The sequence below is a fragment of the Cibotium barometz genome, chromosome 21 (genome assembly GCF_041138505.1).
Source record: "Cibotium barometz isolate CiBa-2024 chromosome 21, ASM4113850v1, whole genome shotgun sequence".
Lineage (NCBI taxonomy): Eukaryota > Viridiplantae > Streptophyta > Polypodiopsida > Cyatheales > Cibotiaceae > Cibotium > Cibotium barometz.
Genome location: NC_141066.1, coordinates 52,776,086 through 52,792,325, shown reverse-complemented (window position 1 = coordinate 52,792,325; position 16,240 = coordinate 52,776,086). Strand labels below are relative to the sequence as shown.

General features: G+C 48.8%; 1 protein-coding gene across 1 annotated transcript in view; it reads right to left on the bottom strand.

The window, feature by feature from the left end:
* The window catches only part of LOC147627356 (phosphoinositide phosphatase SAC8-like), a 118,131-nt gene that overhangs the window by 76,453 nt on the left and 25,438 nt on the right, over window positions 1-16,240 (bottom strand). The window contains exon 2 of the mRNA XM_086815992.1: window positions 13,820-14,005. Within this exon, the coding sequence (XP_086672118.1) occupies window positions 13,820-14,005 (186 nt within the window). The remainder of the gene's footprint in view (window positions 1-13,819; window positions 14,006-16,240) is intronic.

Here is a 16,240-nt window from a genome sequence, read left to right as displayed (position 1 = left end):
CCCTACAGTCATCATCATACCAACTATTCTGGGGGATGCCCCCAGGACGTGGTCGTACTATGGGCTGCGTGTGTGGGAAGGCCGTCGCTGCAGCTGTATGTAAAGCCTCTGTCAGGATCTGTGTGAGCTCTGCTAATGGCCTCTGTGGATCGTCTGCACTCAAAAAGTGTAGATCTCTGCGGTGTATACTCCATCAGTCTCTCTACAGAAGGTATATCTCAGGTGATAGGAGGACTGCCCAACCTAGCGGGTACTGTAGTGGAAATCCACCATAATGGAGAGAAGTGCATGATCCACCGTAACTCCGATGGGCCTGGGGCCAATCGCAAAATCCTAGATACTCGGGATGAAGGTTGGCGAGGCTAAAACATAATCCACTGTGCTGGCCCCATGTCTGTGTGGAAAGCAAGTAAAGCCACTGGCAAGTGGATACCTCTCTAGGCCATTTAAAATGGCCAGCCCATGTGCAGTCCCCATCTCCAAGAGGTATCTCCGAAGTGTCAAAGAAGGAGGTCTGGTACTGAGCTGTTCGAGCATTAAAGTCCCCAAGTATGATAACATCTCCCTCCCCGGAGAACTCCAATATGTCCTCATCTAGAATCATATATGGAGATTGCCCCTTGGGCGCTGCATAATGAGATGTGCTGGGTGGAAAGTAACATATGGCAATGTATAGGGGTCTACCCTCATCTGCCCTCACTCTGACCCACATGTACCTCGCGCTCTCATCACGGCGCATAACATGGATGAGTGGCTGAAGCTCCTCTCTAAAAAGAACTGCAACTCCTCCGGATCCGCGACCATATGTGCTAGCTGTGCTAAGGTGAGGTCATCTCCTAAAAAGATGCCCGTTTTCTTAAGGGCGGAGCGCTTGGCCAAGAAATCCTTCTTGGCCTCCAAGGTGGGAAAGCGTAAAATGAGAGCTCTCTCCTTCGAGCTCTCTCCTCCATTCTTGTCTTTCTTGCCCACTCTCCTAGCCCCCGTGTGTGTAGGCCTCGAAATGCCCATGCGTGTGTATAAATCTTTGGCTTCCTCCTCTACATTGTCACCGTCCTTAAGCCCCGTGATCCGCACATGAAGTTCCCTTGTCTTTCTTCTTTGTTCCTCCTCAATGGTTAGGTTGATAATCTTCGAGGCAGATGTGCTTTCGGCCTCCTTGTTCTTACCTTTCTTGACCACTTCTATCCATTTCTCCGCTTTATCTACTTGCTTTTGCGTCTTCGTGAGCACCTCCACCCACGAGGAGGTTTCCCGGGCTTTCTTTTCTTCTCCCTCTTGAAGTGTTCTCACTTGGGCCTTGATGGTGTTCAGCTCCTCCATCATGACGGGCTGAATTTCACCTTCCTCGAGCTTATGTTGAGCACGTGCTTCTTCTATCTCTATCTTGAGATTTGCGATCTCTGCATCTTGGGCTGCTATCCGCGCTTCAAGCTTCTTGACTTTGTCAAGAAGGCTCCGGTTGACCATATTAAGTGCATTGTCCGTCTCTTTCTTGTGTTGTTGGATGGCTGCCTTGATCAGGTCTTCAATGTCGATCCTCTCCATCTTGTCTTGGGCTGAAAAAGGCTGGTTTCAGGTTAAAAATTAATTAACCCTTGGCCATAGGAAGAGCTCTGTGCTTGTGTGCAGTGCTTCCCACAGAGAGAGAGGCCAGAGGGGGCTGTTGCGAAGAGAGAGAAAGATAGGCAGCAGGCGGGGGGGAGAGAGAGAAAGAAAGAAAGAAAGAAAGATATATTAACGTCTACGAGAGGCCAAAGTCGGCCTATGAGACAAAAAATAATACAATTGTGTTCTTCCGGTCATCGGAAGAAAAGAAACAAAAGAAAAAGTGTGCATGTGTCTGGATACAACCTTGAATCATCATGGATCGGTGGAGCCCATATACAAACAATATAAGGGGGGGTGGGGATGTGGATGGAGTGCTAAGGCAAGATGCATCTCTATATGCTGAAGGGGTAGTACAAGCATGCTATGAAGATCTATGTCTAACTGCATCCAGTGCCATAAGAGGGATATAAGATATCATACATCGCCGATGCCGAGGCTGTGAATGGCATGAACATGTTCCCTGAGTCTGAATGAAAGCGAGCTAGCCTCTCCTATGTCTCCATCTGGTGTCTCATTCGGATAGCTGCTATCTCTCGGTGACTGAGTCGGGGTGCTCTATGTCCAGTCTGTCTAGGTCTCCTCCTGGCTCTCAATTCCTCTGCTCTCTGTGCGGTCACCCCACGTGGTACATCAGCTGGCACTGGCATAGCTCTCTGGAGCAAGGTTGGGAGCAAAGGTGGGTGGGGAAAGGGGGGCAAGGGCAGAAGCGTAGGTGGAGAGTGAGCGGGAGTCGGGCAAAGAAAAAGAGGGGTGGGCGGCGCAGCGAACAGTAGCGAAGCGTGGGTGGAGAGTGAGCAGGAGTCGGGCAAAGAAAAAGAGGGGTGGGTGGCGCAGCGAACAGAGGGCGGGCAGCGAACAGTAGCGAAGCGTGGGTGGAGAGAGAGAGAGAGAGAGAAGAGAAAATAGGGCAGCGAACAGTAGCGAAGGGTGGGTGGGGGCGATGGGTAGAAGCGAACAGTAGCAAAGCGTGGGTGGAGAGAGAGAGAGAGAGAGAGAAAGAAAGAAAGATATATTAACGTCTACGAGAGGCCAAAGTCGGCCTATGAGAAAGAAAGAAAGAAAGAAAGATATATTAACGTCTACGAGAGGCCAAAGTCGGCCTATGAGACAAAAAATAATACAACTCTGTTCTTCCGGTCATCGGAAGAAAAGAAACAAAAGAAAAAGTGTGCATGTGTCTGGATACAACTGTGAATCATCATGGATCGGTGGAGCCCATATACAAACAATGTAAGGGGGGGTGGGGATGTGGATAGAGTGCTAAGGCAAGATGCATCTCTATATGCTGAAGGGGTGGTACAAGCATGCTATGCAGATCTATGTCTAACTCCATCCAGTGCCATAAGAGGGATATAAGATAATACAACTGTGTTCTTCCGGTCATCGGAAGAAAAGAAACAAAAGAAAAAGTGTGCATGTGTCTGGATACAACTGTGAATCATTATGGATCGGTGGAGCCCATATACAAACAATATAAGGGGGGTGGGGATGTGGATGGAGTGCTAAGGCAAGATGCATCTCTATATGCTGAAGGGGTAGTACAAGCATGCTATGCAGATCTATGTCTAACTCCATCCAGTGCCATAAGAGGTCAAAATTGGCCTATGAGACAAACAAGTAGTACAATGATGTTCCTCCAGTCATCAAGAGGAAAATGTGGAGAGAGAGAGAGAGAGAGAGAGAGAGCTGTATTAACATCTACTAGAGGCCAAACTCGACCTATGAGACAAATCAATGTACAACTGTCAATGTCTTCTGGATGTCCAGAAAAAAAAAGGACAAAATGAACATGAAATAAACTATGAAAGTACTGAGCTAGTGGGGGGGTGTGATGGATGGAGCACTACTACTAGAGGCTCAGTATGCAACCTATATGCGCTAGGTATACAAGAATGCAATGCAGATCTGTCTAGCTCCAACCATTACCATAATGGGGTTGTAATATGTGATACATAGGCGATGGCGAGGCAAAAATACCTCGGAGCATGATCTCCGGGTGTGAGTTTAAGTGAGCTAGCCGCTCCTGGATATGGTGCTGATGTCGAGTGCGTATCTCTGTGATCTCCCTCTGATGTAGTCTGGGAGTCTGGTAGCCTGATGCTCTCGGTCTCCGTCTGGCTCGGAGATCCACAGCGCGCTAAAGTGTAACCCCCTCCTGTGTTAGGATAGGCACTGAGATAGATCTCTGGAAGAAATGAGTGAGCTAGAGCTGTCGCCCACCTCTCCCTATGGTATGAGTCCGTAGCAGTGTCTCTCTATGGTGCTGTGTCTCTAGCAAGAACTGGCCAAATCTGCGCTGGTCTGCGGACTCCATGATCTGGCGGAGTGAGAGATGTCCCCTGAAGATGGTGGTGTATCTCTTTCTGATGACACTATATGCTCTGCATCTGCATACATAATGTTCCTCGCTCTCAACCTCCTCCTGGCATAGTCTGCATATCCTCTCTGCTCTGAGGATCCGTGTTGCCCTACTTGCCTCAATCTCAAGTTGGTGTGATGACACTCTGAGCTGGCCAATCACCACTCGGGCACTGTGAGGCATGTACACATCCATGTATCCAGGTCTTTGTATGAATCCATCCACTCATATATGCATAAACTGATCTTTGTAGTATAGCGTCTTCGGCGGTAGAGGCTGACTGGGTGTAATCCAAGTCTCTTAAGTGTATCGCTGTCATAAATCCTGCCGAAGGACTCTGTTCCTCTCACTGTGAGAGAGCTGGATGTGTGGTGCATGTATATTATACTGGAAAGGTGGCAGGTGATCTATGTCAAGACCATGCTGAGTGAGCCACTGTATCATCTGTGAATACCATGATCTCCTATCTCCACTCTCTACGAGCTGCTTGGACGCCTCAAAAGCTCTATGTGAGAGTCGATCTGATGGCATATCTCTGATCCTCTGTATGAAGCAGATAGTCTGGAAGAGGGCCTCTACTAGCATAGGAGGTGCAGCAAACTCCGTCCGGACAATGTCATGTGGGACGGAGGGTTTGCTGGCGGATCATCCGTGAGAGCATGAGAATCTGAGGCCTTTCTATCTGAGACCATGTGGAGGTGGCGAGCCCAGGTGCGCAAACTGCTACAGCATACATCAAAGCAGGGGTGACTAGTGTGTCAAACAACCACCCCTTCGTGCGGGCCTCCTGGAAGTGTGCCTGGTGACACTGTCTCTCTAGCATGGCCAGAGCTGCATACCCTCGTGTGAGTCTATCCCCGGCTGCCTGTGCCATAGTAAATCTTCCTGGCGGAGTCATAAATGTAATCCCCAGGTACACATATGAGTCTTACCACCTCTACCTGTCCTCCTGCTAGTGTGAACATGGCTTGTCGTCGAACCGGCCCTGAGGTGTGGAAAATCATGGCCTTGGTTTTCCCAAGGCTCACTGTAAGCCCCCTCTATGTGCAGAAGTCATCGAGTGCATGGAGGTGGTGCTGTAGTCCCGTCCGCGACTCAGAGACCAAAATAATATCATCTGCATATAGCATAATGTGGATTGTGGTGCCTGAGATGTCTACGCCGTCCCCACCACCGTGACCAATGAAGTCAGCCACCTCATCGATGTATAGCCCAAATAGTGTAGGAGAGAGTGGGCATCCTTGCTTCACACCTATGGTGCTTGCAATAACATCAGATAGCCCCCCTAGGCATCATATGCACTGGAAGGCCTGCCCATATAAAGCATAGATGCCCCAAACCATCTCTGATGGGATCCCCAATGACTGTAGGCGCTAGAAGAGTCTCTCTCTCGTGGCACTGTGTCAAATGCTTTGCGGAAATCCACAAAGCAGCAATGTAATCTCTTCTCCCGCGCCCTAGCCTGGTCAATCAGACATCTCAGAGTGAATATATGGTCAATAGTGGAGAAAGCTCGTTGGAATCCAGCCTGCCCTAGTGCTTGCAGTCCCTCCTTCTCTGATATGAGCTCAACTCTGCCTTGAGCACTGCGCCATAAAGTTTTGCCATGTATGACCAATCATGATAGTCCTGTAGTTGCTGGGGTCTAGCATGTCTCCCGCTTTCTAGAGAGGCACGATGGTGTGCATAGTCCACTCAGCTGGTAGGCCCTCCACTAGTGCCCTTATTAAAGAGCTGAGCAACAAAGGGTCCCAGTGTGTCAGCTGCATAATAAGATGCTCACTCTGTAAACCTGTGTGGTCAGCCGATCTCCCATGCTGTAACCGGCGGATAGCTCTTTCTACCATCGAGGCGGTAAAGAAAGTAGAGGTGGTTGGGCGGGATTCCTGTGGCTGTGGTATGGGCGGCTGCTGAGCGATATGGTAGAGGCTCTTTGCATATGTGTGCCATGTCCCGTGTCCTCCACCTCTAGTGTGTGCATCACCTGAGGGTGCTCGAAATCATAAATGTCGCACTGTCGGCTCTGTGTCCGTGCATTGAAGTCCCCCATAAGGAGGACTTCCCCCAGTTGGAGTAGTGTATGATCTTATCTGAAAGGGCTGCATATGGTGACTCTCCCAATGGCCCTTTGTCCTCCTCCCCGCCTCTACTCTCATCCTCTGCTGTCATGGCATATCTCGATCCTCTAGGAGAGAAGTAGCATACAGCAATGTATAACACCTTGTCTACTGAGAGCTGCAGTCTAATCCACATGTATCTAGCCTCCTAGTCACGTGCTACCACCTGTAGGCGCTCCTGTAGCTCTTGCTTGAAGAGTACCGCTATACCTCCAGACATAGTAACATGGGACGGGGATGGGGATTCTTGGGAACCGGGACGGGGAAGGGGGGACAGCATGGGACGGCATACAAAATATGCAATTTTAAGTAAGCACTCATTTAAGAAACTTAACAATACTAAAACAAAGTCAATTTACACTTCCAAAGCATCAATATTAAGTCATACTAGCAAAAAAATGGGTGTTACAAAAAAGGAGATCGGGCACCCAGGACCCAGTCGCCAAAGGCTAAAGTAAAAGACAAGGGCAAAGGCCTAGGCCCTAACCGCGTAAGTGGCATACAAAAAAGAGACTATCACTGGAGTAGTACATATGTCAAAAAGCCTCAAGGGGCATGTGAAGTGCTGGCCTTGCCGGGTTGCCCAATGCCCACTTGAGTCTTGAGCCTTGAAAGTTGAGGAGTGTTGAGCCAATGAGCTTTCCACTTGAGGCTTGCTTGAGCCTTGCTTGCCAATAGGGGCTCTTCTTATAGCCATGGGCCAAGTGGGGAGGGCTGCTCAACGGCTAGGCGCCCAACGGAAATAGGGCGCAACGGTCTGCTGACTGTCCCGTCCAGCTCCGTCCCACACAAACAGCCGTCCCGCCGTCCCCTTGTTGCAGCGTGGGCTCACATGTCCCCTGGCCGTCCCCTGTCCGGTTCCATTCCCGCGTGTTATGGGACGGCGTTCGCCCCCCACGTCCCGTGTGACTATGCCTCCAGATCCTCTCGATGTGCTCTGCCGTGTGGTCCCCCTGTATGTAAACTCCCACTGATAGCCCTCTACTTTGGGTAGCCCCCTCTCTGGGCTCTGGTGCATCTCTGTAAGTAGTATGATGTCCCGTCCTCCATGACCTCCTCCATCCTCCCAGGATGTGTCCAAAGTGCTCCATTGCAGTTCCAAACTGCTGTGTGTATGCGTGATCTCATGTGGCATTGATGGCTTCTATACTCTTGTGGTGGCGTGGCTGTGGGTGAGGGCCATGGGGTTTGGGGCGTCAAGCTCTGCATAACTCAGTGGCTCTGTCAAGTGTCACACCTCTTGGCCGAGCTCCTGCACTAGCTTGTGGTCCGGGTATGGTGGGTGGATTGGCCCTCCAAGCGCTGGTCTGGAAGAAGTCGGTGAGAGCTTGTGTTGGTCCTCGAGCAAGTACAGCTGATCTGGATCTCACTAAGGACTCCCTGTGTCTGCGGAGCTCTAGAAGAAAAAGTCCCAGGTATCTTTGATCCGGGAAGTCCATGATCCTGGAAAGTGGTCCGAACCCAGCTCAGAAGAGGAAGTGGAACCTCCCCTGAATCTCATAGTATACAGGGCATCAGGATATGTAATGATCCTCTATCTCGGGCTCTGTGTGACAGAGCTGGCATATCTTGTCCTTTGGTACGGCCGCCCTGCGCCCATATCTGGCAGTCTGCACTCTTAGCTGGTGGGACGAGGTGCAAATGTGGCCGATCGCACATCTCACCCCAAAAGATAGGTGTGTGTCCATGTAGCGTGAGCAGATGATGAAGCCATCCTCTGTCAGGTATAGGAGGTGATCTCTGTAGAAGGCCATCTTCGTCCCCAGTGGACGACTATGTGAACTCCATGTCCTCTGAGTATCCAGTCTAACAATGTCTGTCGTGATAACCCTGTTCCGCTCTGTGTGGCTGAGAGAAAAAGACGGGGCCTCTATGCTGCACTCGTGCCTCCATTTGCATGCCGTGCATGCCAGACCAAGTTCCTACTTGTGCATACCAGCACTCTGTATCTCCCTGGAGTGTCAGCCGTCTCGAGGACTCCAAGGCTAGCCGGGGGTATCTATCTAGTGGAAGCTCGTATAGCTTGTGCCAGTATGTCACTAGCTGGAATAGAGCCTCTGTCACTTATCGGTGCAACCCCCATCTCTGCCCGCACAATCTCATGTGGCATTGATGGCTTCCACCCATCATATACGTCCTCTCGGCCAGCTCTCTCCTCTGTCTCCTCCTGTGGTATAAGCTGGGACCTAGATGGGGGCACCATAAAGTAGTGCAGGTGTAACTAGAGTATCAAATAGCCAAAGCTTCGTCGACGGCTCCTGAAACTGTATCTGTGAGCATTGCCTCTCTAGCGAGCCAAGGGTTGCATATCCCCTCATGAATCTAGCTTCATGCGTCTTTCGCATCAAGAATTGAGGTCCAACAGAAGTGATCCCAAGGTATACATATGAGGTAACATACTCCACAGGCTCTCCACTGTATGTAAACTGTATAGCAGATCTACTTATCCACTGTGGGGTGGTGTTAAAGATCATGACCTTGGTCTTTCCAAGGTTCACAGTGAGGTCCCGGTCCTTGCAAAAGGCCCATAATTCATCCAAAATGCATCTGTAGCCCCTCTGGTGAATCAGAAATAAGAACAATATCATCTGCGTACAAGAGGATCGGTATTAGGACTCCTGCTAAATGTGCTCCTGGTCCACATCCCACTTGATGAGCTTACCACACAGCTCACAGCCACCCTCCATACGTCCGCTGCAGCTGACTTCCCGCACTCCAGAGCCACCCCTACATCACTACGAGGGACTATCCCACAGAATAGCTGGTACAACGAGGAATGTCGTGATACCTGAGCCCGTCTACATTGGGAGGTGTCTCTAGGATCCACCACTCACTAGCAGGTGCGAGTGGTCTTCTGACGTCTCACATGGAGGGAGAAGAGAACCTACCTAGCTAGGCTTGAGCTGGAACTGTACCAGCTATTCTTGGGAGGGACTATAAGGAGGCCTAGACGATCTTCGAGGATCATTGCCTGCTGACTCCGATTACTTCACCTGGCACTTGGCACACCTATACCACCTCTCACTACCATGCCCCGGAGTAGCCACCTCTCCCCCATCCACCCGAAACCTGTCCCCCACACTCTTCCTTCTTTCACCTGAGCATGGTGAGAGATGCTATTGATAGGATACAGATTGGAAGAGCTTAGGATCATGATGGACTCCTCACTGAGTATTTCTCTCATGCTAGGGACACGCTAGCCCCTTTATTGTTTCACATGTTTAACAGGGCTCTATGTGAGGGATTCCCTGCCACATGGTCATCGAATACTATTGTACCTATCTTGAAAGTAGGTGACCCTATGGACCCCAGCAACTACAGGACTATCATGGTTGGTCACACCTTGGGCAAGATTTATGGTTCGATTTTGGAGCATGAGCTTAGTAGATGGCCCAAGGAGCAGAGACACAGAACACCAGGGCAGGCAGGCTTCCGGAGAGGACACTCCATACTAGATCGTATCTTTACACTACGGGGGATCATTGAGGAGGGGAGAGCTCACGGGCATTGGATATATTGCTGCTTTGTGGATTTCTGCAAGGCTTTTGATACCATTCCACGGGCCAGATTGATGAGGAGACTGCAGGATATGGGAGTGCCAGTAGAGTACAGGCTCCAGGAGGTGACTGAGAGATCATACATAGCACTATTGGGGTGAAGCAGGGCTGCCCCTTGTCTCCTACTCTATTTGGTCTATACATTGACGAGATCTCGGATTACATAGACAAACAGGACACCTCACAGAGAGCCATCACAAATTTAGCAGGAGTCTTGATACCAATCCTCTGTGTGAGGTGTTCTGTCGGAGCCGGGACTGTCTCTCAACATGTTGCCTCAACACTACATCCTTCTGTCGTCTGAGCTCCATCAAGTACATGCCCAATCACCTTTGATCCTGAAACTGTATCACTCGTGTGAGTGGTGCGAATGCTCGCAGAAGAGGCAATGGAATCCCCCCCCGTATCTCGTAGTAAGCCGGGCAACTGAACATATAATGGGCCTCATCCTCTACTGCTCCTGTGATGCATATTGTGCATGTCCTCTCCTCATGTGGGATATCCTCAGGTCTGCCAGTCTCTACTTTGAGGTGGTGGGAGGATACCTTGAGAGAGAGAGAAAGAAAGAAAGATATATTAAGCGTCGACTAAAGACCCAATGGGCCTATGAGACCAAAGTGATACAATAATGTCCATGACATATCTCATCATGGAATGGAAAATAAAACAGAAAGAAAACATAAACATAGCTATCTCACTTGGGTGATACAAAACTTGGGTCTGCAGACTCCATGATCTGGCGGAGTGAGGGATGTCCACTGAAGATGGTGGTGTCTCTCTCTCTAATGACACTATATGCTCTGCATCTGCATACATAATGCTTCTCACTCTCAACCTCCTCCTGGCATAGTCTGCATATCCTCTCTGCTCTAGGGATCCGTGCTGCCCTACCTGCCTCACAGTGCCCGAGTGGCGATTGGCCAGCTCAGAGTGTCATCACACCAGCTTGAGAGAGAGAGAGAGAGAGAGAGAGAGAGAGAGAGTATTAACGTCTTCAAAAGGCCAAAATCACCTATGAGACCAAAAGGTTACATCATATTCATGAGGTACATCATCTTGGGTACAAAATAGTAATAAAGAAAGATAACAAAAATCTAGAACTTTAAAATCTGATCTAGGTACATAAGCAGAGAGCTCTCATATCACCCTAATACATCCCTCATGGGCCGCTGTGACATGGTGCTGAAGGTGGTAAAACTGAGCTGGGCGCGAGAAGGTCTCGCGATGATGGCCCGGATCCTCCTGTGGTGGCGTGGCCATGGGTGAGGGCCATGGGGTTTGGGGCGTCGAGCTCTACATAACTTAGTGGCTCTGTCGAGTGTGACACCTCTCGGCCGAGCTCCTGCACTAGCCTATGGTCTGGGTATGATGGGTGGATTGGCCCTCGGAGTGCTTGTACGAGAGAGAAATTAAATGATATATTAACGTCTCTAAGAGGCCATAATGGCCTATGAGACCAAAACTGAGAGTACATATGAAGTTGGTGTCTCATCAAAGAGAACAACAAAATGAAACTAAAAAGTACAATAAACTGACTATCTTACAGTTATAAGAACTGTAAGTGAGACTCCTAGATGATAATGAGTAGAAAATACTAGAAAATGTATATCAAGTAGATCCATGTATGCTGATTAGTTGAAGTGCTGCGCTCTCCTCAGATCAAAAAAAATATGTCCGCGATGGGGCTGTGAAGAATGGAGAGGTCGTGAAGCGAGGTAGGCGCCTTCGATGTCGAGCAATAATGGCTCTGATTTGGCGATGGTAAGGATGCCGTGGTCGGGATCCTAGTGGGCGTGGCCAACAAGCACGACATAAGACGACTGCTCTATCAATGGCGACTCCCTGGGAGCGTGGTTGGTGTCCTGATGGCCCGATGGAGGAGGTATCAGGAGGTGTGGGTGGGCTGCTGGTGTTGATGCTGAAGAAATCTGTCAGGATCCTCTGTCTAGGTACATCATGGCTCGGTCTCCTGTCTGTCAAGAGGGTCTCTCTATGTCTCCTGAGCTCAAGTAGGAACAATCCCAGGCATCTCTGATCCTCAAACTCCATGACCTTGCGTAACAGCCCAAAACCCTCTCGGAAGAGGCAGTGATGGATTGCGATTGGCCAGATACGTCTTTCATCCCACCGCCTCAGAGTGAAGAAAGGTAGAGGTGAGCGCATCTTCAGAGCAAAGAAGCTCACACGGAGACCCAAAGAGGAGAGGATCTGCCGACTATGCCACACAGAGGCTGAGACGGAGGAGCATTACATATGCCGCTGCCCAGTATACTATGAGATCCGTGGGAGGTTTCACTGTCTATTTCGTGAGGGATTCGGTCCACTCTCCAAGATCATTGACTTCAAGGACCAGCGTTGCCTGGGCCTCTTGGCCATACAGTCGGTTGCTGGCCTCTTCACTCAGAGTTGGCCGTACATAAGTTTTCTTCTCCCTTCTGCTGCTGGCCACTTGCAAAGTGATCGCCTGCTGGCTGTTCAGGATCTGCTCAGCATCCATACAGTAGTACAATTCTCACACGTGGTTTCAGCTGGAGTTCTTGTCTTTCACAAATCTGGCCATGCAACAGACAATGTTTGAGGCTGATTTTGGCACTGTTTTTGAGACTGTTTTGGACAGCTTTTGGTGCTGTTTGTATCTTCGCTCTAGACTGAGATCTGGGCAAGAGTTGTGCTGATGCTTTGTGGAAAATCCGGTGCAAGTCGTACCCGCACCTTGGTTTCTTGTAAAAAGCTTCTATCTGAATAATAAAGAAGTTCCTAGGGAGGCCGGCCGTTCTGGCTCAGTGCGGTGTTACTTATATTGTTTATGGTTCTTTCGCTGTGTCTGTCTATCACTCCGGGTCCCCGATTCCGGTGACACCCATCCCCAGACCCCAGCAATGGTTACTCATGCCTCGTGGTGCCTATGGCTATATGCTGGATCCCCTATCAGATATCTACATTGGGACCTTGGTGGATGGGAATGGACTGATGTGACTAAACCCATGAGGAGCATACCTTTCTTCAGCTACACTGTGTGTAATGCAAGGTTGCTCATGCTTGGACAAACCCAGAGGGTTCCCAATCTTAGGCCTCACTAGGAGGCTTATGACATTACACCCCCCATTCAGAGGAGATTCTGGCACAGACTTTGACAATTGTACAGGAGGAGCTATATTTCCTACTTCTTGCTGTTTCTACATGGTGGGTTGCCCACCAACCAATGGAGATCTATTTTTGGCATGGATCCCTCTTGTCCTAGATGCCCAGCTCTATCCTAGAAGTATCATTCCTTATGGGAGTGCAAAGGAGAACAGAAAATTAGGGTATCTTTAACCCAGATCTTGGGCAGATTGAGGAGTGATCCTATCTATATTACTTGGGGTGCTATTGCATGGTTGACTCAGTCTGGCCCACAGCTTCGTTTTTAGGGCAGTGATGCAGATCCTGTTATTCTTGTCCGTAGGGCATAGCTCAGACATGTTTGCTTCAGGATATCCCTCAGTTATGTTACACAATACCTCCGCTAAGTATTGACACTACCTGAAAGATTATTGGCATGGTATATCTGGAAGACTAGATGCTCAGAGGCCTTTGGTGGTATTCATATTTTTGACACCCAGTGTATCTGCAGTATATGGAGTGACATCGTTCATCTTTTGGCCACCTGGGCCATATACAGGGATCTTCTAGAGCTGTGCAAACAAAACGCAGCAGATTTATGAGAGAGTGGAACCATGGTACTTTCTCTCCTCCACTCCTACGAGGCTTTTATAGCAGCATAGTGCCCCCAATTGGTTGAGATCTCCCTACCTTTTGGTTTGAGATCTCCCTTTGTATGATTTTATATTACTTTCTAGAAGTCTCTTTTCTGGAAAAATAAACATAAATTCTGAGGGACCTAACTTCTTCACCTTCTGAATATACAATTAGCATGCTCAATAACCATCAGCATCAACAATAAATTGTTGTGACAAAATGACCACATGTGTTCATGCTTAAACTTCTCGCATTAACAAAATATATATCGTGATTTGAACAGGTTAATCATCTTTTAAGCACCTGGAATGTCATCTTAGGGTTCACTTAAAAAGAAACCTTCTTCAAGATGGAGACAAAATCATTTTCAAACATATATGGTAAAGGAGGTGCATACATACATGAAAAAAAAATTGAACAGAAGGGCGATAACGTCTTACCGAACAGCTCTAGCTTTCCATCATTGCGGTCCATAAATAGATATTGACGAACTTTTCCATCTGTTGGCTCGATGATAAAGTGATCTGAGTATTCCAAAAGACACATTTGACTGCACAAACCAGGGGCATACCTATATGTTTGCATTTCTTTCTCCTCCTCCTCAATTTTCAAATGATCTAATTGACCTGCTTCAAGGCACACATAATTAATCAAACAATCCCCACCATCAACGGTATCTAAAGAAGTGTGAGTGCAATGCTAGACATAAACATAATATTCACCATGCACTACAGTATTTTAAACCCTCTCTCTCTCTCTCTCTCTCCAGGGCTGGAAGAAAATCTTGGAGAAATGCCCACCCACACACAACACATCTCCATCCATATGGCACACATGCATGATCCCAATACGAGGTACCAGATCAGCCCCCCATCTGACCACCATCACATCCACACCCTATCACTTCCACCTTTTTCACACCCACCTTGGTGGCCTGAGCCATCTGGAGACTCAAAAACGGTAGATCACAGGACCACAAGGTCCTCTTGGCAGAGCACATCTCCCATGCGGGGGAAAATCTGGCACCCCTCCTGGCCCATATGTTCATCCAGGCTCTTTCGGAAGGCTTCCCACCCACCTGGACAGCCCATACCATCACGCTCACCATAAAGCTGGAGACCCCGTCAAGCCCAATAATTATAGGGCTAGTATGATTGGCCACACATTGGCCAAACTTTATGGGTCAGTACTTGAGATGGAGCTCAGCACAATAGCAGAGAGACCAGAGCACAATAGCAGACAGACAGGGGCACAGTGCATCAAGGCAGGCATGCTTCGCAGGTCATTCTCCACTTTGGATCACATCTTCACCCTCTGAGCCATCATAGAGGAGGTTAGAGCACGACACCGACGGGTTTACTGCTGCTTGATGGATTTCCGCAACAGTGCCCTCAGCCAAACAACGGCAGAGACTCCAAAATTTGGGGGTACCATCAGACATGATCTAGGGGATCATTGCATTGTATGAGTCGGTCATAGCGCTAGTGAGATGCCCAGGAGGATAATTAGAGGAGATCTCCAGTACTATCAGAGTGAAGCAAAGATTCCCACTGTGTCTCACTCTCTTTCGCCCCTAGATTGACGAGATTTCGGCCTTCATTGATGGAGGAATGGGAGGAGGCATATCATTAGCAAGCACCCTTGTCTCCTTTATGTGATGACATTGTGCTTATTGCAGATTCTCAAGAGGCTCTCCAGAGGCACCTTGACACGTTACAGGACTTTTGTGCACAGCAAGATCTCAAAGTAAACCTTGGGAAAAGGTTATGGTCTTCAACACATTCCCTCTTTTCACATCTCAACGGGGTTTCACCTCCATGGGCAGCCTAGTGAAGATTGCACACTCGTATGTGTACTTGGGAGTCACTTTTACTCGACTAGTCTTCTCGATAAGCCATGCTCCAAAGGCTAGACTGATGCGAGTGTATGCTTCTCTCACTCTCATAAAGAGACAGTGCTTCCAAACCCATTTCCACGAGCCAAGGACCAAGATGTGGCTATTTGACACCTTGGTCACTCCGGCATTGATGATGGAGCACCCTTTTGGGCACCCGATCTCACAATGGCCAAATGATCGAAGATGGAGAGTCCTCAGGTCATGATGCTCTCCCTTATGATACGCAGCAACCATCGGTTCCACATGATATTATTGTTACAACCAATCCTAGAGTTAGGTCCTGCACTTGAGTTATGGTGGCTTGTACTGAAACATGGCTATTGCATTGGATAAAGAGAGAGAGAGAGAGAGAGAGAGAGAGAGAGAGAAATGAGATGAAATGATATGATATATTAACGTCTTCAAAAGGCCAAAATGACCTATGAGACCAAAAAGGTAACAACAATTGGTGGATCTAATACAATGTCTGTGTAAGAGAAGCTAAAACAACTAAACAACTAACTGAAACTGAAACAACTATGGGGAAAAGTAAGGTACTAGGAGCTCCTAATGGATAACATCTGGGAAGGAAAACTCCAGCAACAAAGGTAAGCATCATATACATCACTATCCAAAGATGTCTCTCATCAGTCGATGGCGGATATCCTCAATGTCCTCCATGGTGAGTACTCTGACTGGACGTCTCCCATGCTGTGCTAGTGTGGTCCTGATCCTCTGTTGTAATCTCCGCCGGTGTCGAGATGGGCCTCTCATCTTGGGGTGCCTGGACCGCCCCGGCTCTATAGCCCGATCAATTAGTGTACCTCTCGTGCGGCTATACTCTGGGCCTAGCTACAATGCCTGCTGGCCTGACTGCTCAATCTCTGGTCGAAAGAAGTCTGTAGGTGTCTCTCCCTCTCTAATCCCCTCCCTCTCAAGAGACCCTCTCTATGTCTACGCAACTCCAGCAAGTATAATCCGAGGC